General features: G+C 39.5%; 1 protein-coding gene across 4 annotated transcripts in view; it reads left to right on the forward strand.

Annotated features, from left to right (window-relative positions):
* Positions 1 to 23,545, forward strand: part of Ppox (protoporphyrinogen oxidase) — a 120,339-nt gene that overhangs the window by 13,545 nt on the left and 83,249 nt on the right. For all 4 annotated transcript variants that reach the window (XM_090389109.1, XM_090389107.1, XM_090389110.1 and 1 more), the window contains exon 3: positions 16,909 to 17,043. In XM_090389109.1, coding sequence (XP_090245235.1) covers positions 16,909 to 17,043 — 135 coding nt within the window. The remainder of the gene's footprint in view (positions 1 to 16,908; positions 17,044 to 23,545) is intronic.

Below are 23,545 nucleotides of genomic sequence, written 5' to 3' on the forward strand. Positions count from 1 at the left end.
TATTGTTGGGATTTCAGAGACGTGGTGTCACACAGATATAAGGAATGCAGAACTGGAATTTGGGGAGTACAATGTCTACAGAAAGGATAGACAGGATAGGAAGGGAGGAGGGGTTATACTTTTATTTAAGAAACACATAAAATCCAAGGAAGTGAAGCCAGTCGACATCGCTGGACAGTGCAGTGTCGAGTCAGTTTGGTGTGACATAAGCATTGGGAGATCAAAATTGAGAGTAGGAGTGTGCTATAGGCCTAATGACTCTGATGAGTATAATAAGAAACTGTACAGAGAAATAGAGTGGGCCAGTAAATCAGAGTGTCTTATAATGGGGGATTTTAATTTCCCAGATATTGACTGGAATTTGGGGGCTGGTCACTCACACACTAGCAAGGCTTTTGTGGATTTATTGGATGATTGTTTTCTACATCAGCATGTTCGGGAGGCAACTAGAGGGAGTAATACTCTTGATTTGATTATCAGTAGTGATTCTTCATGCATTAAGAATCTGCAGATAAATGATCCACTAGGTGGCAGTGATCACAGTGTTCTGAAGTGGGATTTACTCAAAGAGGTAACTACCATTAGGGGTAAAGGGAAGGGGTATTGCTTTCGTAAAGGCGACTACGATGGATTGAGACAGTGTTTAAATTCCATACAGTGGGATCAACTGATGATGTTACCAACAGCAAATTCAAAATGGGAAGCATTCAGAGAACTTATCTTGCAAGCTACTAGGCTTTACATACCAACTAAGAAATATTGTTCAAGGTTTAGGCCTAGATGGATGTCAGATGAACTAATGAGGCATATGGCAGAGAAGAAAAATGCATGGGATACATACAAATTAACACGTGACACAGAAGCCTATGATAGATACAAGTTGATCTGTAATCAAGTTACAAAGGAGGTTAGGCAGGCGAAGGCAAATTACGAGAGATCCTTGGCAAGGGATGCGAAGAAAAACAGCAAAGAGTTCTTTACTTATGTAAACTTTAGAAGGAAGGGGATGAATCAGATTGGTCCACTTGATATCGATGGGTCAACTGTTGATGACCCTGCTCAGGTAGCTGAATGAATATTTTGCATCGACATTTACACATGAGGAGTTATTCAGCGAGGGGAATGCCAGAGGTGTATTCAACTCTAGCAGTAAGCTAGAGAATCTTGTAATAACTGAGAGTAAAGTGGAGGAGAAATTGTTGAAGATAAACACAAGAAAGGCACCTGGGGTGGATGGGATCTATCCAGTTATATTAAAGGAGGCAGCAAAGGAAGTAAGCAAACCCTTAGCCATAATTATGAGAGCTTCCTTGGACTCAGGGGAGGTACCCATGGACTGGAGATGTGCAAATGTGACCCCAATTCACAAGGGAGGATCAAAGGCTGACACAAGTAATTATAGACCTGTGAGTTTAACTTCTGGTCCCAGAAAATTAATGGAGACACTGGTTAAAGAAGCACTGCAGGATCATCTAGACAAGACTTCAGTTATAGCTCGGACACAGCATGGTTTTGTTAAGGGGAAGTCTTGCCTGACCGATTTGATTGGATACTATGATGCAGTCACAAAAGACTGGATGCAGGGAATAACTTTGATATTATATACTTGGATCTTAGAAAGGCTTTTGATACTGTTGCACATGGAAGACTGCTGCACAAATTGGAGCAGTGTTTCATTGGAGGCAAATTGCTGCTATGGATAAAGGGGTGGTTGAGGGGGAGAAGACAGAGAGTGGTAATCAATGGACACTGCTCATCGTGGACTAATGTTATTAGTGGAGTCCCTCAGGGTTCAGTATTGGGTCCTTTATTGTTTTCTCTATTTATAAATGATATAAAGGCCGCCGTAGCCTAGTGGTCAGGCACGCCGGTGCATAAGTACACGTGCCTTGAGTGACCGGAGTTCAAGCCCGTGACTGCTGAATACGGTGCTGTTTCTTGTATTCTGTCTGTCTTGTTAACTCCTCTGACTGTTTGGTCGTCCCGGAATATAAACAGAAAATTTATTTATTTTATATTGATGATGGTATATCAAGCTTAATGTCCAAGTTTGCAGACGATACAAAGGTTGGCAGTGTTGTCAAGGACACTACTGACACTATGCTGCTGCAACAGGATCTGGAAAGGTTGAGCAGATGGGCTGAGAGGTGGCAAATGAAGTTTAACATTGACAAATGTAAAGTACTACATATGGGAAACAGCAACCCCAGAGCAACATATCAACTCTTTGGTACTACACTGACAGTGGTAGAGAATGAAAGGGACCTGGGGGTGGTTGTGCAGGCAGATATGAAGTTCTCTGAGCAGTGCAGACGGGCTGCAAGAGTAGCTCATGGTGTATTGTCAATGATATATAGGAATTTTTCTAGCAGGGATAAGGAGGTGATTATTCCCTTGTATAAGGCAATGGTCAGGCCACACCTAGAGTACTGTATACAGGCCTGGAGGCCTTATTTCAAGAAGGATGTAGAGCTGCTAGAACGAGTACAGAGAAGGGCAACAAGATTAGTGAATGGAACAACGGGGTGCTCTTACGAAGAAAGGCTTAAGTTTTGCGAATTACAGTGTCTGGAAACTAGGCACCAGCGAGGTGATCTGATAGAGGTGTACAAAGCCTTGAATGGTTTGAGCATGCTCAATGCTGATGGGATTCTTCCTCTTGTTCAGAATAATCACCTGAGAGGGCATAAATTCAAATTGAGGAAAGACAGATGTAGGATAGATGTGCGGAAATTTGCCTTTAGCCAGCAGGTTGTTGGTAGGTGGAACCGACTTCTATCCCTTGTCGTGGACGTTGATTGCCTAAATAAGTTTAAGGCTCAGCTGGACAGGTATTTCGAACGAACAGAGGGGTGAAGTGGAAGTGGTTATTTTTTATTTATTTATTTTACTTTATTTTTTTATTATTATTTTTTTTGGCTGATGCTGCATAAGCTTGCTTTGTTGCATCAAATGCCTCTACTAATGCTAATGCTAATCAGGCAGAACTAATTAACTATTAAATGGCTAATACAGTATCTTGGGATATTTAGGATAAATTACAAACTATACTCATTTGGAACTCACGGTAATTAAGCTGAAGAAGACGAGAAACCCATGGGTGTGGGAAAGAAGGTGCACATGCTTGGGCATTGCGAAACTTCTTGCCCTAATTCGCAGTAGACACGTGCCTCTCTGCATCTGGTGGAGGACAATGCGAAGCCAGGGTAGCTTTGGAAGAGCATGGACGAGCCAATAGAGAGCCGAGGAATTGCAATAATCACGAGAAGCGTTCACTCAAAATGAATTAATAATGCGAATTAATTCAGGAAAGCAGGAGACCCTGCATTCTCATGTCAAAAGAGATGCTTTAAAAGATGTTTATGGCTGCAGCGGAACCAAGATTCAGAGATGACCGTGGGACGATTACCAAAAAAAGTAATGTTAGAGAGAAAATGCGCATATTTGGCTGACTTTGACTCTATGACGTAGAATGAGATATCCAGAGAATAAGGTTCCCTCCATTTACATTTTTGATTCTTCTATCATCCCGGGTGGAAACGGGTAATTTTCCTCCCCATTTGTGTGGCCAATGGAGAGCAAGTCTTCTCTGGAAAGAGAGCAAAATGCAAAATATATAAAGGGTTTGGGGTGCCACCAAGCATGGTTGGTGTGGAGGCCTTTTTGAATTGTGTAGCGGGAAGGGTTCGCGGTCAGCATCGTCGCTGTTGGTTGTAGTTGCTGAAGTGGGTAAAGAGGAAAAGAAAGTCTCAAGGGTCAGAGAAGACAACAGTCAGAGAATACAGAGAAGAAACTTCCTCCCTTCCAGTGGAAATGCTAGGGCGTTTCCACTGGAAGGAAAGAAGCCCGATAACCTGCTCTGGAGGAAAGCAACTGAGGTTGATAAGAAAAACTGTTTCTTTTGTGTAAATGAAAATGACTGAGATAGTGTGAATAGATCAAACCAAATGCTTCCTTCCTAAAAACTTAAATCTTTGTTAATTCAATAATGTACGGAAATAACTCTGATTATTTAAATTGCACAGAAGAAGAAGGTAGCAAAATAAATGTTAGAACAAGGAATTAGAAGGTGTAAGAATAATCAAAATAGGGTAAAGGTTAGTATTTTAATCATTATGGGAACATATGATGAAAGGTAACAGAACGCCTAAAGAAGTATGTTTGCCTAATGTAGTGGTTTTCGACCTTTTTTTAATAACGGCACCCATAAGTAATTTATTTAATTTTGTGGCACCCCTACTCAATCTAATATTAAAAAAAATATGATAGTTGCAATAATATAACTATAAACAAAATTACAATTCATAATACAAATTATATATACTTATATAATAATTTTATTCTTTATTGTACTAAATAAACATCAATTATAGATCACCACAAAATTACCGTAAATGATACCGTACACCTTTTTATAATGAAACAAATATATAAATAAATAAAAAAATAAGTAAGTAACTTAAACCCAAATTATGCGGCACCCCTGGAATGTTGTTCCAACACCCCAGTTGAAAACCACTGGCCTAATGTTTCCCTTATATCCAAAAATCTGTTGAATATGGGTGCGTATTATGTATGTTGTAGTTTATTCAGTTTATGGTGTTTTAGTAAATAACAAAGCCAATGAACGAACGGTTCCCGAGATACAGAGGCACCTCCGTAGCCAGGTGGGAAGGAGCAGCACTGCATAGCACACACTTCTTGATTAGACCGGGGTTCGAGCCCATGACCACCAAATACGGAGGATGCGGAAAGGTCAGGGAATGACCACCGCATATTCCGGAGCAATATGGCCTTAGTTGCTAATGCTCCTAAAAAACAAACAACAAACAAACCCGAGATATAGAATACAAAGTAACATAAAGATGCTTGATATTATGATATCATAACCCTAATTAAATTAATGTTGTTATTATGAGTTTAAACTTGAAAGCAACGTATATCTTACTTGTTACATTAACAATGAGGTATTATGAAAATGTATACATGGTTTTCTTTAATAAATGTTATTTCATGTCTATTCTCTCTACCAATACTGTTATACACACCAGAAGGAAGAATTAGAATAATAAATAAAGGTTATGTGGGGTTGAGTAACCTAAAGTGATTACTCAATTTAAAACACAATGCAATCTATAGCTGCAGCAATCAAGTGTCTAGAAACTCTTGGTTGCCGAGGGCTTAGATTTTTGTCCTAATCAGACGATCATCTCATGTTGTACCACAGGTCAAAAGGGGCTAATATCACACATGCTGCACTAGATGGTATAGCAAAGTTTTTCCCGTCCTGTAAACTATAAAGTATATTCTTTCTTTGGATAGCCTGTTAGCTGGACATAAACAATTGGTGTATGAGCTGCTGCTTGGTTAATTATGTTTTGTCTACTGCCACAGGCCACCAAATAACATAATAAGGCTGTCAGTTTGACATGCCTAGGTTAGGGCATTTTCATGTTATAAAAAAAAAAAAAAAATCAGCATTTCCTAAAGAAATGTGATAAAATACCACTATGCCTTATATACCATCATTATTAAATACAGAAAACAACAATAGACCCAACAATGAACTCTGGGGGACTCCACTAATAACATTAGTCCACGAAGAGCAGTGTCTATTGATTACCACTCTGTCTTCTCCCACTCAACCATTTCTTTATCCATAGCAGCAATTTGCCTCCAATACTACACTCCTTCAATTTGTGCAGCAGTCTTCTGTGTGCAACAGTATCAAAAGCCTTTCTAAGATCCAAATATATGATATCAAAATTATTCTTTGCATACAGTTCCTTTGTAACTACATCATAGTATCCAATCAAATTGGTCAGGCAAGACTTCCCCTTAACAAATCCATGGTGTGCCGACCTATAGCTGAAGACTTTTCTAGATGATCCTGCAGTGCTCCTTTAACCAGTGCTTCCATTCATTTCCCTGGAACGGAGGTTAAACTAACAGATCTATAATTACTTGTGTCGCCCTTTGATCCTCCTTTGTGAATTGGGGTCACATTTGCACGTCTCCAGTCCATTGGTACCTCCCCTGAGTCCAAGGAAACTCTCATAATTATGGCTAAGGGTTTGCTTACTTCCTTTGCTACCTCCTTTAATATAACTGGATATATCCCATCCACCCTAGGTGCCCACCTTATGTTTAACTTCAGCAATTTCTCCACTTTGCTCTCAGTTATTACAAAATCATTTAGCTTCCTGCCAGAGTTTGATAAATTTCTGGCATTCCCTTTGCTGAATAACTCCTTGTGTGAATATAGATGCAAAATACTCAAAAAAAACTTTGTTAGCTACCTGAGCAGGATCATTAACAGTTGAACCATCGATATCAAGTGGACCAATCTGATTCATTCTCTTCTAAAGTTTACATACGTAAAGAACTGTTTGCTGTTTTTCTTTGCATCCTTTGCCAAAGATTTCTTTTATTCTGCCTTTGCCTGACTAACCTCCTTTGTGACTTGGTTAGAGACCTGCTTATATATATATCATAGGCTTCCAGTCACCTGTTAATTTATATGTATCCAATGCATTTTTCTTCCCCGCCACATGTCTCATTAGTTCATCTGACATCCATTTAGGCCTAAACCTTGAACAGTATTTCTTAGTTGGTATGAAAAGCCTAGTAACTTCCAAGATTAATTCTTTGAATGCTTACCATTTTGAATTTGCTTTTGGTAACGTCATCAGTTGGTCCCACCATATAGAATTTAAATACTGTCTCAGACCACCGTAGTCACCTTTATGAAAGCAAAAACCCTTCCCTTTTCCCCTTATGGTAGTTACCTCTTTGAGTAAATCCCACTTCAGCACACTGTTATCACTGCCACCTAGTGGTTCTTTTATCTGCAGATTCTTAATGCATGAAGAACTCTACTGATAACCAGATCAAGAGTATTACTCCCTCTAGTTGCCTCCCGAATATGCTGCTGTAGAAAACAATCATTCAATAAATCCACAAAAGCCTTGCTTGTGTGTGTGGCCAACCCACAAATTCCAGTCAATATCTGGGAAATTAAAATCCTCCATTATAAGAATCTGATTTACTAGCCCACTCTATTTCTCTGTACAGTTCTTTATTATACTCATCAGAGTCATTAGGCCTATAACACACTCCTCTCAATTTTGATCTCCCAATGCTTATGTCACACCAAACTGACTCGACACTGCACTGTCCAGACTGGCTGTAGTTCCTTGGATTTTGTGTTTCTTAACTAATAGCATAAACCGTCCTCCCTTCCTTTCCTCTCTATCCTTCCTGTACACATTGTACTCCCCAAATTCCAGTTCTGCATTCCTTATATCTGTGTGACACCACATCTCTGATATCCCAACAATATCTGCTTTTGATGTTTTGACCAACACCCCAAATTCAACAAATTTATTTACCAAATTCCTAGCGTTGGTGTACATGCAAGTATACATACACCTGTTCCTATTCTTAGCTACCCTAACACAGCCCATGTATTTACTTTTGTTCCGCAATGACTCCCAGTAGTCTCTGAAATTCCCTGCACCTTGTTTTCCAAGCTGCTGCGGCTGCTCATTCCAATAGAAGCAGTGCAAGAATCACTTTTGTTTCTGCCAGCGGCTACTTTTAATCTATTAGTCCGTGTATCCCCCCCCAAGCTAGCAGTTTTCCGACCCACCTAGCACTGCCTCGATAACATCAGCAAATATTCTTATATCCTTTGCTATTTAAGTGTATCCCATCTCTGTAGAAAAATTCTACCCCTTGAGCCTTGCCCAATCTCTCCAGGGCTGAATTGATCTACAAGGATCACACACAGACATTCCCTTTGGCAATATCATGTCCTGTTCCTGATTACTCTACAAATATCAAACAAGCAGTACATTTCGAAAGGCTGTGATTCTGAGGACAACCCTCCCCCCCCTCATTTCTCCCCTGAGCTCCAGCACTCACATTATCTTGTGCCCTTTGCTTTGCTGCTCTGGTCTGAGTCTTGATTTCGATTCAATTTCAATTAAAATTTCAATTTCAGTACAAAAATATAACACTAAACTTAAATCCCAATGCACTTATAACACTATATATATATATATATAACCATAGAAATAAATTAGAATATGAATTAAAAATAATGCCAGCAGCATGGCAAGACAAGAGCGAAAATAAAACAACAGTAAACCAACAGGGAGGGAAGAGAGGGGTAACAAGAGTAAATATTGCAGTAGAAACTCTCTAAGATAATTTAGAATATCTAAATGTAAGGAGAATAAAATAAATTAAATTTTGAAAGCCAATTAAATATAAATTTAACAGTGCCTCCTCTGATGGGCCCCAGGTCCAAATTTATGTGAAATATCACTAACCGAGATGTATTTACTCTTGTTACCTCATCATGGATGGCATGTAGTACCAGAGAAATCAGGTACTATATGCCATCCATGGCATGTAGTACCAGATATTCATCTAACAGAATAGACCAGATTGCTAGCCCCAGAACTAACCCCTAAGTATAGCCATGCTCCAAGGATTGTCCTTCCTCAGCAAATGAGGTTTTGATTATCACCTTTCTGTCACAAAGGTTACTATGGATAAGCTGGTACAAATTAGCTGGGCAAAGGGATGCCCTAATGGGAATTGAAGTGGGATTTACTCAAAGAGGTAACTATCATCAGGGGTAAAGGGAAGGGTTTTTGCTTTTGTAAAGGCGACTACTGTGGTCTGAGACAGTATTTAAATTCTATACGGTGGGAACAACTGATGATGTTACCAACAGCAAATTCAAAATGGGAGGCATTCAAAGAATTTATCTTGGAAGCTACTAGGCTTTACATACCAACCAAGAAATATTGTTCAAGGTTTAGGCCTAAATGGATGTCAAATGAACTAATGAGACATATGGCAGAGAAGAAAAATGCATGGGATACATATAAATTAATGGGTGACATGGAAGCCTATGATAGATATAAGCTGGTCTGTAACCAAGTCACAAAGGAGATTAGGCAGGCAAAGACAGATTATGATAAATCTTTGGCAAAGGATGCAAAGAAAAACAGCAAAGAGTTCTTTACCTATGTAAACTCCAAAGGAAAGGAATGAATCAGATTGGTCCACTGGATATTGATGGTTCAACTGTTGATGACCTTCTCAGATGGCTAACAAACTAAATGAGTATTCACACATGAGGAGTTATTCAGGGAGGGGAATGCCAGAGGTGAATTAAACTCTGTAAGTTAGCCAAATGATTTTGTAATAACTGAGAGGAAAAATTTTGTTATTTTGTAATAATGGAGGAGAAATTGTTGAAGATAAACATAAAAAAAGGCACCCGGGGGGGGGGGATCTATCCAGTTATATTAAAGGAGGCAGCAATGGAAGTAAGCAAACCCTTAGCCATAATTATGAGAGCTTCCTTGGACTCAGGTACCTGTTGACTGGAGATGTGCAAATGTGACTCCAATTCACAAAGGAGGATCAAAGGGCAACACAAGTAATTATAGACCTGTTAGTTTAACTTCTGTTCCAGGAAAATTAATGGAGGCACTGGTTAAAGAAGCACTGCAGAATCATCCAGACAACATGTTCTAGTTATTCAAGTTATAGCTCGGACACAGCATGGTTTTGTTAAGGGGAAGTCTTGCCTGACCAATTTGATTGGATACCATGATGTGGTCACAAAGGAACTGGATGCAGGGAATAACTTTGATATCATATATTTGGATCTTAGAAAGGCTTTTGATATTGCTGCACATGGAAGACTGCTGTACAAATTGGAGCAGTGTGGCACTGGAGGCAAATTGCTGCTTTGGATAAAGGGATGGTTGAGTGGGAGAAGACAGAGGGTGGTAATCAATGGACACTGCTCTTTGTGGACTAATGTTATTAGTGGTGTCCCCCACGGTTCATTGTTTGGTCCATTCGTGTCTGCAATTCTGTCCAGACACGATAGGAGGGAGTATATGATAAGACAGAATGGTATCCAAGAGGAGCTAGAAGAAAACCTGGAAGACAAAGGTGGAGATGGATAGATGAAATTCATGAGTTTGTGGGTAGTAAATGGATGGCCAGTGCTCAAAACAGAAATAACTGGGAAGTTGCTGGAGAGGCCTTCATCGCGCAGTGGATTGAAAATGGCTGATGATGATGATATGATGAGAGCCTTGTCGATCAATTCGTCCCTGAAAGATTGTTCAAGGCTCAAGAGGTAGAATTTTTTTCAGCCTGTTCTGTACTTGTTAACAGGAGAGACTGCTTCTACAGGGATGGGATACACTTAAATAGAAAGGGTGCAAGAATATTTGCTGATGCTATCGAGGCAGTGTTAGGTGGGTCGGAAAACTGCTAGCTTGGGGGGATACAAGGACTAATAGATTAACAGTAGCCACTGGCAGAGGAGAAAGTTATTCTTGCACTGCTTCTATTGGAATGAGCAGAAGCCTGGAAAACAAGATGCAGGATATTTCAGAGACAGCTAGGAGTCATTGTGGTACATGTAAACACATGGGTTGTGTTAAGGTAGCTAAGAATAGGAACAGGTGCATGTATACTTGGTGTACAACAAAGCTAGGAGTTTCGTAAATAAATTTGATGAATTTGAGGTATTGCTGAAAGCATCAAAGGTGGATATTGTTGGATTATCAGAGACGTGATGTCACACAGATATAACGAATGCAGTACTGGAATTTGGGGAGTACGACATATACAGAAAGGATAGACAGCATAGGAAGGGAGGAGGGGTTATGCTGTTAGTTAAGAAACACATAAAATCCAAGGAAGTGAAGCCAGTTGACATTGCTGGACAGTGCAGTGTCGAGTCAGTTTGGTGTGACATGAGCATTGGGAGATCAAAATTGAGAGTAGGAGTGTGCTATAGGCCTAATGACTCTGATGAGTATAATAAGAAACTGTACAGGGAAATAGAGTAGGCCAGTAAATCAGAGAGTCTTATAATGGGGAATTTTAATTTCCCAGATATTGACTGGAATTTGTGGGTTGGTCACTCACGCACCAGGTTGCTCTGTAGCCGAGTGGTCAGGAGCGGGAGTGCAGTAGCACATGCTCCTTGAGTAGACCGGGGTTCAAGCCCCTGACTGCTGAATACGATCGATCTGCCAACCCGCACTGGACCAGCGTGGCAGATTATGGTCCATTTCCCTCAGCATGAATTGTTGAGGAGGCTTCCATCCTGCAGTGGGTTGATAATGGCTGCACTTTACCTTTTTTACCACTCACGCACTTTCAAGGCTTTTGTGGATTTATTGGATGATTGTTTTCTACATCAGCATGTTTGGGAGGCAACTAGAGGGAGTAATACTCTTGATTTGATTATCAGTAGTGATTCTTCATGCATTAAGAATCTGCAGATAAAGGAACCACTAGGTGGCACTGATCACAGTGTGCTGAAGTGGGATTTACTCAAAGAGGTAACTACCATCAGGGGTAAAGGGAAGGGTTGTAGCTTTCGTAAAGGCGACTACGATGGTCTGAGACAGTATTTAAATTCTGTACAGTGGGACCAACTGATGATGTTACCAATGGCAAATTCAAAATGGGAAGCATTCAAAGAACTTATCTTGGAAGCTACTAGGCTTTACATACTAACTAAGAAATACTGTTCAAGGTTTCGGCCTAAATGGATGTCAGATGAACTAATGAGACACATGGCAGAGAAGAAAAATGTATGGGATACATATAAATTAACATGTAACACAGAAGCCTATGATAGATATAAGATGATCTGTAACCAAGTTACAAAGGAGGTTAGGCAGACGAAGGCATATTATGAGAAATCTTTGGCAAAGGATGCAAAGAAAAACAGCCAAGAGTTCTTTACTTATGTAAACTCTAGAAAGAAGGGGTTGAATCAGATTGGTCCACTTGATATCGATGGTTCTACTGTTAATGATCCTGCTCAGGTAGCTAACAAACTAAATGAATATTTTGCATCGACATTCACATATGAGAAGTTATTCAGCGCGGGGAATGCCAGAGGTATATTCAACTCTGGTAGTAAGCTAGAGAGTCTTGTAATAACTGAGAGTAAAGTGGAGGAGAAATTGTTGAAGATAAACATAAGGAAGGCACCTGGGGTGGATGGGATCTATCCAGTTATATTAAAGGAGGCAGCAAAGGAAGTAAGCAAACCCTTAGCCATAATTATGAGAGCTTCCTTGGACTTAGGGGAGGTACCCATAGACTGGAGATGTGCAGATGTGACCCCAATTCACAAAGGAGGATCAAAGTCTGACACAAGTAATTATAGACCTGTGAGTTTAACTTCTGTTCCAGGAAAATTAATGGAGGCACTCGTTAAAGAAGCACTGCAGGATCATCTAGACAAGACTTCAGTTATAGCTCAGACACAGCATGGTTTTGTTAAGGGGAAGTCTTGCCTGACCAATTTTGATTGGATTCTATGATGCAGCCACAAAAGAGCTGGATGCAGGGAATAACTTTGATATTATATACTTGAATCTTAGAAAGGCTTTTGATACTGTTGCACATGGAAGACTGCTGCACAAATTGGAGCCGTGTGGCATTGGAGGCAAATTGCTGCTATGGATAAAGGGGTGGTTGAGGTGGAGAAGACAGAGAGTGGTAATCACCATTATTGTTTTCTGTATTTATAAATAATATTGATGATGGTGTATCAAGCTTAATGTCCAAGTTTGTAGATGATACAAAGGTTGGCAGGGTTGCTAAGAAAACTACTGACACTATGCTGCTGCAACAGGATATGGAAAGGTTGAGCAGAAGGGCTGAGAAGTGGTAAATGAAGTTTAACATTGACAAATGTAAAGAACTACATATCGGAAACAGCAACCCCAGAGCAATGTATCAACTCTGTGGTACTACACTGACAGTGGTAGAGAATGAAAAGGACCTGGGGGTAATTGTGCAGGGAGATATGAAGTTCTCTGAGCAGTGCAGACGGGTTGCAAGAGTAGCTCTTGGTGTCTTGTCAATGATATACAGGAATTTTTCTAGCAGGTGATTATTCCCTTCCATAAGGCAATGGTCAGGCCACACCTTGAGTACTGTATACAGGTCTGGAGGCCTCATTTCAAGAAGGATGTAGAGCTGCTGGAACGAGTACAGAGAAGGGCAACAAGATTAGTGAATGGAACAAAGGGTTGCTCTTATGAAGAAAGGCTTAAGTTTTGCAAATTACAGTGTCTGGAGACTAGGCACCGGCGAGGTGATCTGATAGAAGTGTATAAAGCCCTGAATTGCTTGAGCATGCTCAATGCTGATTGGATTCTTCCTCTTGCTCAGAATAATCACCTGCGAAGGCATAAATTCAAATTGAGGAAAGACAGATGTAGGATAGATGTGCGGAAATTTGCCTTTAGCCAATGGGTAGTTGGTTGGTGGAACAGACTCCCATCCTTTGTTGTGGAAGTTGATTGCCTAAATAAATTTATGGCTCAGCTGGACAGGTATTTTGAACGAACGGAGGGGTGAAGTGGAAGTTTTTTTTTTTTCTTTTGGCTGATGCTGCATAAGCTTGCTTTCTTGCATCATATGCCTCTACTAATGCTAATGCTAATCAGTTGTAATCAATACGGCTTCCACAAAAACCAATCCACATTATAGACCTTATGGTGAAAGCTGAGTGTAACATACAGAACACCTTTATTCGAAAAGAACAACTTGTCATGGTGTGCCTGGATATTGATAAAGCGTTTGATACCACCTGGTGCTATGGTATCCTGCAAGACCTGTATGCCATAGGACTCAAGAGGTCGACTTCCAATAGAGAGTTACCTTAAAAATAGAACTTTTCAAGTGAGGTATCTTAATGCTGTTTCGCAAGCTCTTATAGAAAGAGAAGGTGTATCACAGGGATCGGTATTCAGCGCTACACTCTTTGTTCTTAGGATAAACAATTTAGCACAGAATATTTTGGGTAACACAGAAATCTATCTTCATATTCCGTGAATGGCAGAATATGCAGAATATGCGTTCCATTGAAAGACATCTGCAACTTGCAATAAACAAAATAGTGTCATGGATTTCATGTAATGGTTATCGTCTGTCAGCAACCAAAACTGCAGCCATTCACTTTTGTAAAAACGCCAACTACATCCCGAACCTGAATTATCACTGGGAAATCAACCGATACCAACCGATACCGATAGCAATATCCAATTCTTGGGCATGACCCTTGATACTAAACTAACATTCCACAAACACATACTACAAACACGAACTGAATATACTCGGTCATCTCATCTATGACATGGGAAGCTGATCGCTATACTCTACTCCACCTATACCGGGCCTTAATCAGATCTTGATTAGATTATGGTGCCCCTGTTTATGATTCTGCCCGAAAGACTCTGTTAGCCTGTCTCAACACAATACAACATAGTGCATTCAGGACTTCGCCAGTCCAAAGCTTATATATAGAGGCCAATGAACCTCCACTCCACCTTCGGAGAAAGATTCTGCTCCTCAATTATGCGGTTGAAATATATAGCCTTCCATCTCATCCTGTCTGGTCATACCTCTATGATCCTCAATGGGTAAACCTTTTCAGAAATAAGCCTCTTGAAAACAAACTTACAGGAATCTGTCGAACTGATTCAGCAGTGGAATATGTAATTGACCAATTCACATCAAGACAGGGAAATTGTACAACCTCCATGGAAATGAAGGTTGTACAATTCATTTCCTCCAACATCGGAAGTAGTCATCACATGAAGGTATACACACTCAGAAAGTGTGTATACCTTCATGTGATGACTACTTCCGATGTTGGGGAAAACACTACCTGAACAATGAAACCATTCAGAAACTATATGCAGCTCACTCTTTGGCAAATGCAGACACCCTGCAAATTTATACTGATGGCTCCAAATGTGTCACAGCTGTGGGAGCTGCTGTGGTGCTACCAATATCAACAGTCTCTGTTTCATTACCACAAGAATGCAGCATTTTCGCTGCAGAACTCTATGCCATTAAGATGAGTTTGACCTTACTTGCTCATGATTTTACTCCAAAGACTATAATCTATACAGACAGCCCTCCAAAGCAATTCTTGCTTGCCACATCCATTTATAAATCAAATAAGAACTCAAATATCCGAATTTCATAACAATAGGCAGACTGTCACATTTTGTTGGATTCCGGGGCACACTGGAATACCAGGAAATGAGAGTGCAGGTAAAGCAGCAAGAAATCCCACTGATAATAACCACATCCAGATTCCTTACACAGACTATAAATCAATCATACATTGAATTTGGAGAGAAAAATGGAGAGGAAATTTGGCATAATCAGTTGCATAACAAGTTACGAAATATAAAACAGGATCCACAGCTATGGAAATCTAGTTTCCGCTCAAACAGACACTAATAGGTTGTGCTTGCCAGAACACATATAGGTCATACCCATCTTACACATCAATATTTAGGCGCCTCCGTAGCCAGGTGGGAAGGAGCAGCAGTGCGTAGCACACGCTTCTTGATTAGACTGGGGTTCAAGCCCGTCACCACCAAATATGGAGGATGTGGAAAGGTGAGGACCACTGCATATTCACGGAGCAATATGGCCTTAGTTGCTAATGCTCCTAAAAACCAAATAACAAACGTCAATATTTATTGCGAGGAAATAATCCGTCACTGTGATTCTTCACTAACCGTAAAGCATATTCTTATTGAGTGCACTCACTATCAGTATGCCAGAACCATATCATTCTGATTCCTATCTAATTTAAATGAACCTCTTCGAATTAGACATATTATTGGGGACAACTCCAATTTACCTGAGTTTTTCCACTATCTAAAACAGATTAATATATTTATGCTCATATAAACTGTTTTTATTAATCTGTACAGTGTCTCTCTACAGGAACAGGCGCAATATGGCCAAAGTAGCTCTTGCGCCAAAAAACCCAACAACAACATTCCCAATATCAGCAGTAACGCAGCGAGCGGATACGAGTAAGGCTCATTCATGTGCTTCTCTGAACTTTTAGAATTACTCTCAGTACAGTGATCTTCCAGCAAGAAAGAGAACTCCTTCCATCACACCAGTGAGAATTACTCTCAGTACAGTGATCTTCTGCCAATAAGGAGAACTCCTTCTGCCAAACCAGTGTTATATAGATCCAAAAAAAAAAGGTGGCTACCAGTAAGAAATTTGATGAGGTTTGCAGGCTAAGTCAGTAGCAGGGCACTTACCATACCTGGGCTGAGTTAATGCTGGTATTCACTGGTATTTCTAAAGGAATTTTCCCCCCCTTCCAACTGTGAAGTTAATAGGCAGGATGCCAAGAGAGAAGTGCCACATGAAAACATAAAAAGTGGATATCTTTATGAGGTGTACCATGCATTGGAAGACTTGGTATTGTAGGATACTTTTCTTACTTTAAAAATGTTTCAGTTAACAGTGAGTTCTCAACTTATCCCCATGCCTTACATATGAACTTATTGATCAGATGACTGTAATTTTCTCATATGGCTCTATCATGATATAGAATAGGGTGTATGTATTATGCATGCCTGATGTCGTGGTGTTTTTTTTTTTTTTTAACTAGTAGTGTAACTGAAAGTTATGCTAGTGAAAAAATGGAATAGATCAATGGCTCCCAAACAACCACCTTTGCAGACCAGTAAAATTTTGGTGAAAGTTTTGCAGATTGGCATCTCATAATTGGTCATATCCGTTTATTAAATAATCAAAATAATGACATACTTTGCTCTTTCTTTCTGCATTTTTAAATCTTACATTTTATAATATTCTTGTTTTCTTAATTTGCGCCAGTCCACAAAAAATTATCTTGAATTGATTCTTGTTCATGGAGCAACAATTAGAAACCATTATTGTAATAGACCATAGTAAATGTGTTAATACTTTGGTATAGTATATCTGGAAGCTTTTGTCAACCTTCACATATGAATTAAGATTGTAAATGGAATTCACTTTCTTTAGATCATATTACTGGAAAGGAACGCAACGTTGGGTGGCTGTATTCGGTCGAAGAGGTTTCCAGATGGTACAATATACGAACTTGGTCCAAGAAGTCTCAGGCCAGTTGGCAAGTCAGGATATAATGCATTAGCTTTGGTTAGTAAATGCGCAACACATTCATTAAGTTTCCATAATATCTTTTGTTGAATGAACATACATACTGTTAACCAAAAGTTTTTTTTTAAGTAGTGTCAATAAGCAGTGACATGTTTTTACTAGTGTTTATAAAGTTAATAACAATCCAGAAGTCAGTTTGTTCTACCATCTCTGATTCTACCAGCACTTTAATTGCAGCAGCTTTCACTCTGTTATTATCAAAATTACTGCAACTCAGAGTGAAAACGGATACAAAATAGATTGTGACAAGTTTAATAATAGGAAATATACATATATTAGATTAAATACATGCAAACAAAAATCTTTCGGTTGTTTTGTCAACCTTCCTCAGTTAAACTGACAGTTAAGAATGCAACATGAGGGCGTGTACTTCCAATCTTGTACGTGATTAATTGTTGGATGTTGAAGCCTGTGGCTGTGATGCATGCGGACGTTGCCAGCATTTGTCAATAGTCAGGATTGCAATATCTTGTTCAGCAATATCTTATTGCCGAACACGTTTGGTCAACCCACCACAACATTGACCCACACCGCGATGTCGTGATTGTGGATAGGTCCCGTCACTATTGACGACACGCCTGGTTGGAGTTGTTGAACATCAAATGCTCCAATACCTCAGTCAACAGGAGCAGTGGATGTCGAGTCCACCCTATCATCGAAACAACATCTTGACTATTGACAAACGCTGGCAACGTCCGCATGCATCACAGCCACAGGCTTCAACATCCAACAATTAATCACACACTTCACGTACAAGATTGGCAGTACACGCCTTCATGCTCCATTCTTAACTGTCAGTTTAACTGGGGAAGGTTGACAAAACAACTGAAAGCTTTTTGTTTGTATGTATCTAATCTAATATATGTATATTCCTATTATTAAACTTGTCACAATCTATTTTGTAACCGTTTTCGCTCTGAGTTGCAGTAATTTTGATAATAATGAGTCCAGAGCACACAGGCCTCTTTAATCATAATCATATTTCACTCTGTTGTGTATCCATTTGACAGTTTTATTTACTCCTCTTTGTGTGCAATTAAAAGAGTCTCTATGTGAAATGTCACAACGATCACATCGTTTCAGCAAGCATGCAAAATTTAGCAGTGATACATATTCTTCAGTCAGAAGCATTTTACTGTCGGACTTTACTAATGCTGAAAATGCAGCACCTTATGCACTTAAACTGATTAACTGCAAAACTGTTTATTAACTTGTTGGCACAACATGCTACTTTCCAGTAAACATATTAGACATGACATGTCAAGTTTTGTGTTCTGCTTTCTTTTGGGGATTTATTATGATATATTTTGGGAAAGTTTCTGAATGCGCTGTATTAAATGTTTGTAATCTAAAGTGCATTAAGGGCTTATGCCTCAGGCTGCAAGAGAATTAGACTATGTACAAGTTAGTGCAAGTGCATCATGGTAGTACACAGCTAAACTCAGAATTAGCAAAGTTTTGCAAAGGCGGCATCGTTTAAGTTATATCTCATATTGTGAATACCTTCACAACAAGTTGCCATGATATTGCACTACTTTGAATGAGTAAGCTTCACCAAAGGAGAAGACTGTTGTTACTTATTCTCAGACGGCACCATTTCAGGGCTATTTGGCCTTTCTTCGGTGGGTGGTAGTTTTTAATCTCTAAGCACACTGTAAACTCTGTATAAATAAATCTCCTAAGCCTTATAACTGGTGGCCAAAGTTGTGTTTTTATGCAGCATTGAGCAAATCCAGTTTACTAATTAGTGCACTGATTTTATGTTGTGTAGGCACTTTTGCTATGAGTTTCTTTGGTATTACACTCTTAAATAAATGCTTATTGTATATACTTCAGTGACTGGATTGGTAATTTATTCACATTGCTGTGTGCTGTGGTGAGACTCCAGACAAAACCTGAGTTTGGGCAGTAGCAAACCCATTAAAAAAACTACAAAAAAAAAAAAAACCCAGCAATATACTTCTTCACTGGAGTAGTGCTTTTTTTATTTAGAGTAGTGCAATATCAATAACTCTTGGTGAAGGTGCCTCCATAATGAGATCAATGCACTAAGTAACAAACTGAGTTTGCTCAGTGCTACATAAAAAAAAAAAGTATTTTGTTCACTACTTACAGTAATATTTTATAGTACTCATAACACTGGCTTTTTCCAATAATTTAAAATAAATTTTCTTTTTATACTTTGGAATGACCACATAAGGTCAGAGGAATTCACTAGATAGAAGGAGACTATATTATCAATTCAGCTTTAACCATAGTCAGTCAAGCAAGTGGACTTAAGTATCCTCAAACTTGACTACCAACTACAAGTATGTGTGTATACACACAAACACTGAATTGGCTTTATATTAGCAACATCTAATGCCTTGTGGGGATGTCTTTAGCTTGCGTTACAAACTGTTTATCAACTTTAACAGTCCATGCCAGCATGTTTACAACTCGTACACACTTTGACATGGACTCCAAGGTGTTGCAGAGTATCCTGTGGTAGTTCTATACATTTATTGCACAGTGTCCCGTAATGCCTGCACATTCAGTTGGATAGCAGCTGATGTCCTTTTCCAGGAGGTTCCAAATATGCTTAGTGGCTGAGTTGGGTGGCCATGGGAGGACGAATAATTCATTGTCTTTGAATTATGAATTATCAACATAACAATGTTCCTGAAACCAGTTAGCAACTTACTGGGCCTTGTGGCATGGCACATTTTCATGTTGATAGATGCTGTTGATAGACTGTCGGTACCTGTGATGGCTGTTGACTGCCGTAGTCTATACAAGCTAATGTCCAGAGCATAGTTCATGTGGATATTGGTCTTGTTGTTCCTGTGTTGTGCTGGGTGTTTGGCTTGGACACTGTGCTACATTGCTGATGTGTTACGAGATTTGAAGCACAGGAATTGACCACATGTGGACGTTCCACATGTGATCTTTGGCTGATTGTTTGGCCATTGTTGAGCCAGTCACAGTAGACTCTTTAATCTCAACAACCAACATAGTTAAGTGTGCTCAGATTCTGTAATGTCAAGTACAATTTTATATTAGCTTTAATATGACTGGACAGATCCCATTAACCTGGTGTTGATGTGATCTATCCAGTTATATTAAAGGAAACAGCAAAGGAAGTAAGCAAACCCTTAGCCATAATTATGAAAGCATCTTGGACTCGGGGAAAATCCCTACAGACTGAAGATGTGCAAATTGTATCGCCAATTCACAAAGGGGATCTAAGGGTGACAAGAGTAATTACAGACCATTTAGTTTAACTTCTGTTGCGGGTAAAATAATGGAGTCACTGGTTAAAAATGCATTGCAGGATCATCTAGACAAGACTGCAGCAATAATTCAGACACAGCATTGGTTTGTTAAGGGAAAGTCTTGTCTGACCAATTTGATTGGATACTACTATGATGTGGTCATAAAGGAACTGGATGAAAAAAATAATTTTGATATTATTGGATTTCAGGAAAGCTTTTGACACTGTTGCTCATGGAAGATTACTGTACAAATTGGAGCAATATGGTATTAAGGTTAAGTTGCTATAATGGATAAAAGGGTGGTTGAGTGGGAGAAGACGGAGAGTGGTAATTAATGGACACTGCTCTTCGTGTACTAATGTTATTAGAGGAGTCCCACAATGTTCATTGCTGGGCCCACTGTTGTTTTGTATATTTATTAATGATACTGATGAAGGTATGTCAGGCTTAGTGTTGAAGTTTGCAGATGATACGAAGGTTGGCAGGATTGTTAATGACAGCAATGGTAGTGTGCTACTGCAAAAGGAACTAGAAAATTTGGCTGGATGGGCTGAGAATTGGCAACTGAAATTTAACATTGACAAATACAAAGTACTGCATATAGGTAGCAGTAACCCCAGAGGAATGTACCATCTGTGTAGTGCTACACTTAGAGTGGTAGAAAATGAAAAAGACCTGGGAGTGATTGTGCAGTCAGATATAAAGTTTTCTGAGCAATGCAGACAGGCTACCAGAGCAGGTGGTATTGTCAATGATATACAGGGGTATATCATTGACATACCCCTGTGTATGTCAATGATGTACAGGAATTTTGCTAGCAGGGGAAGAGGAAGTAATTATCTCTTTGTATAAGGCAATGGTCAGTTTTGTATAAGGTTATGCCTTAAGTACTGCGTACAGTACTCAACTACTACTGAGTACAGTTGCTACTGAGGAAAGACAGTTTTAGAATAGATGTAGGGAAATTTGTCTTTAGCCAGCGGGTGGTTAATTGCTGGAACAAACTTCCATCTTTCATTGTGGAAGTTGATAGCTTAAATAAATTCAAGGATGAACTGGACAAACTTTTAGATGAATGGATGTGTGAAATATTTTTTTTTTTTTTGGCTGTTGCTACATAATACTTGCTTTCTTGCATCACATGCCTCTATTACTACTGTTCTTGACTTTGAGCGTTCAACAGCATCAGAGACCGGTCCATTCCTACACAAGGAGCATTACTAATGCAAAGCCAACTCAGTATACAAGTAAGTCTCCGACTTACGTAACATTAGCATTAGTAGAGGTATATGATCCAAGAAAGCAAGATTATGCAGCATCATCCAAAAAAAAAAAAACCCCACTTCCATTTCACCCCTTTGTTCGTTCGAAATACCTGTCCAGCTGAGCCTTAAATTTATTTAGGCTATCAACTTCCACAACAAGGGATGGAAGTCTGTTCCACCAACCAACTACCCCCGCTGGCTAAGAGCAAATTTCCGCACATCTATCCTACATCTGTCTTTCCTCAATTTGAATTTATGCCCTCTCAGGCAATTATTCTGAGCAAGAGGAAGAATCCCATCAGCATTGAGCATGCCCAAACCATTCAAGGCTTTATACACCTCAATCAGATCACCTCGCAGGTACCTAGTCTCCAGACACTGTAATTTGCAAAACTTAAGCCTTTCTTCGTAAGAGCAACCCTTTGTTTCATTCCTAATCTTGTTGCCCTTCTCTGTACTCGTTCCAGCAGCTCTACATCCTTCATGAAACGAGTCCTCCAGACCTGTATACAGTATTCAAGGTGTGGTCTGACCATTGCTTTATACAAGGGGATAATCACCTCCTTATCCCTGCTAGAAAAATTCCTGTATATCATTAACAAGACACCATGAGCTACTCTTACAGAACATCTGCACTGCTCAGAAAACTTAATATCTTCCTGCACAATTACCCCCAGGTCCTTTTCATTCTCTACCATTGTCAGTGTTGTACCACAGAGTTGATACGTTACTCTGGGGTTACTGCTACCCATATGCAGTACTTTGCATTTGTCAATGTTAAACTTCATTTGCCACCTCTCAGCCCATCTGCTGAACTTTTCTAGATCCTGTTGCAGCAGCGTACTGTCATTAGTGTCATTAACAAGCCTGCCAACCTTTGTATCGTCTGCAAACTTAGATATTAAGTCTGATATACCATCATCAATATCATTTATAAATACAGAAAACAACAATGGACCCAACACTGAACCCCGAGGGACCCCACTAATAACATTAGTCCACGAAGAGCAGTGTCCATTGATTACCACTCTGTCTTTTCCCATTCAACCATCCCTTTATCCATAGCAGCAATTTGCTTCCAGTGCCACACGGCTCCAATTTGTGCAGCAGTCTTCCATGTGCAATAGTATCAAAGGCTTTTCTAAAATCCAAATATATGATATCAAAGTTATTCTTTTCATCCAGTTCCTTTGTGATTACATTATAGTATCCAATAAAATTAGTCAGATAACACTTCCCCTTAACAAACCCATGCTGAGTCTGAGCTATAACTGGAGTCTTGTCTAGATGATCCTACAATGCTTCTTTAACTAGTGCCTCCATTAATTTCCCTGGAACAGAAGTTAAACTAACAGGTCTGTAATTACCTCTGTCTCCCTTTGATCCTCCTTTGTGGATTGGGGTCACATTTACACATCTCCAGTCCATGGAAGCTCTCATAATTATGGCTTAGGGTTTGCTTACTTCCTTTGCCACCTATTTTAATATAACTGGATAGATTCCATCCACCCCAGGTGCTTTTCTTATGTTTATCTTCAACAATTTCTCCTCCACTTTACTCTAAGTTATAACAACATTATCTAGCTTACTGCCAGAGTTGAATATTCTGGCATTCCCCTCCCTGAATAACTCCTCATGTGTGAATGTAGATGCAAAATATTCATTTAGTTTGTTAGCTACCTGAGTAGGATCATCAACAGTTGAACTATCGATATCATGTGGACCAATCTGATTCATCCCCTTCCTTCTAGAGTTTACATAGGTAAAGAATTCTTTGCTGTTTTTCTTTGCATCCTTTGCCAAAGATTTCTCATAATCTGCCTTTGCCTGCCTAACCTCCTTTGTAACTTGGTTACACACCAGCTTATATCTATCATAGGCTTCCATGTCACCCATTAATTTATATGTATCCCATGCATTTTTCCTCTCTGTCACATGTCTAATTAGTTCATCTGACATCCA

Source organism: Mastigoproctus giganteus, chromosome 14, assembly GCF_048544385.1.
Source record: "Mastigoproctus giganteus isolate SK-2022 chromosome 14, ASM4854438v1, whole genome shotgun sequence".
NCBI lineage: Eukaryota > Metazoa > Arthropoda > Arachnida > Uropygi > Thelyphonidae > Mastigoproctus > Mastigoproctus giganteus.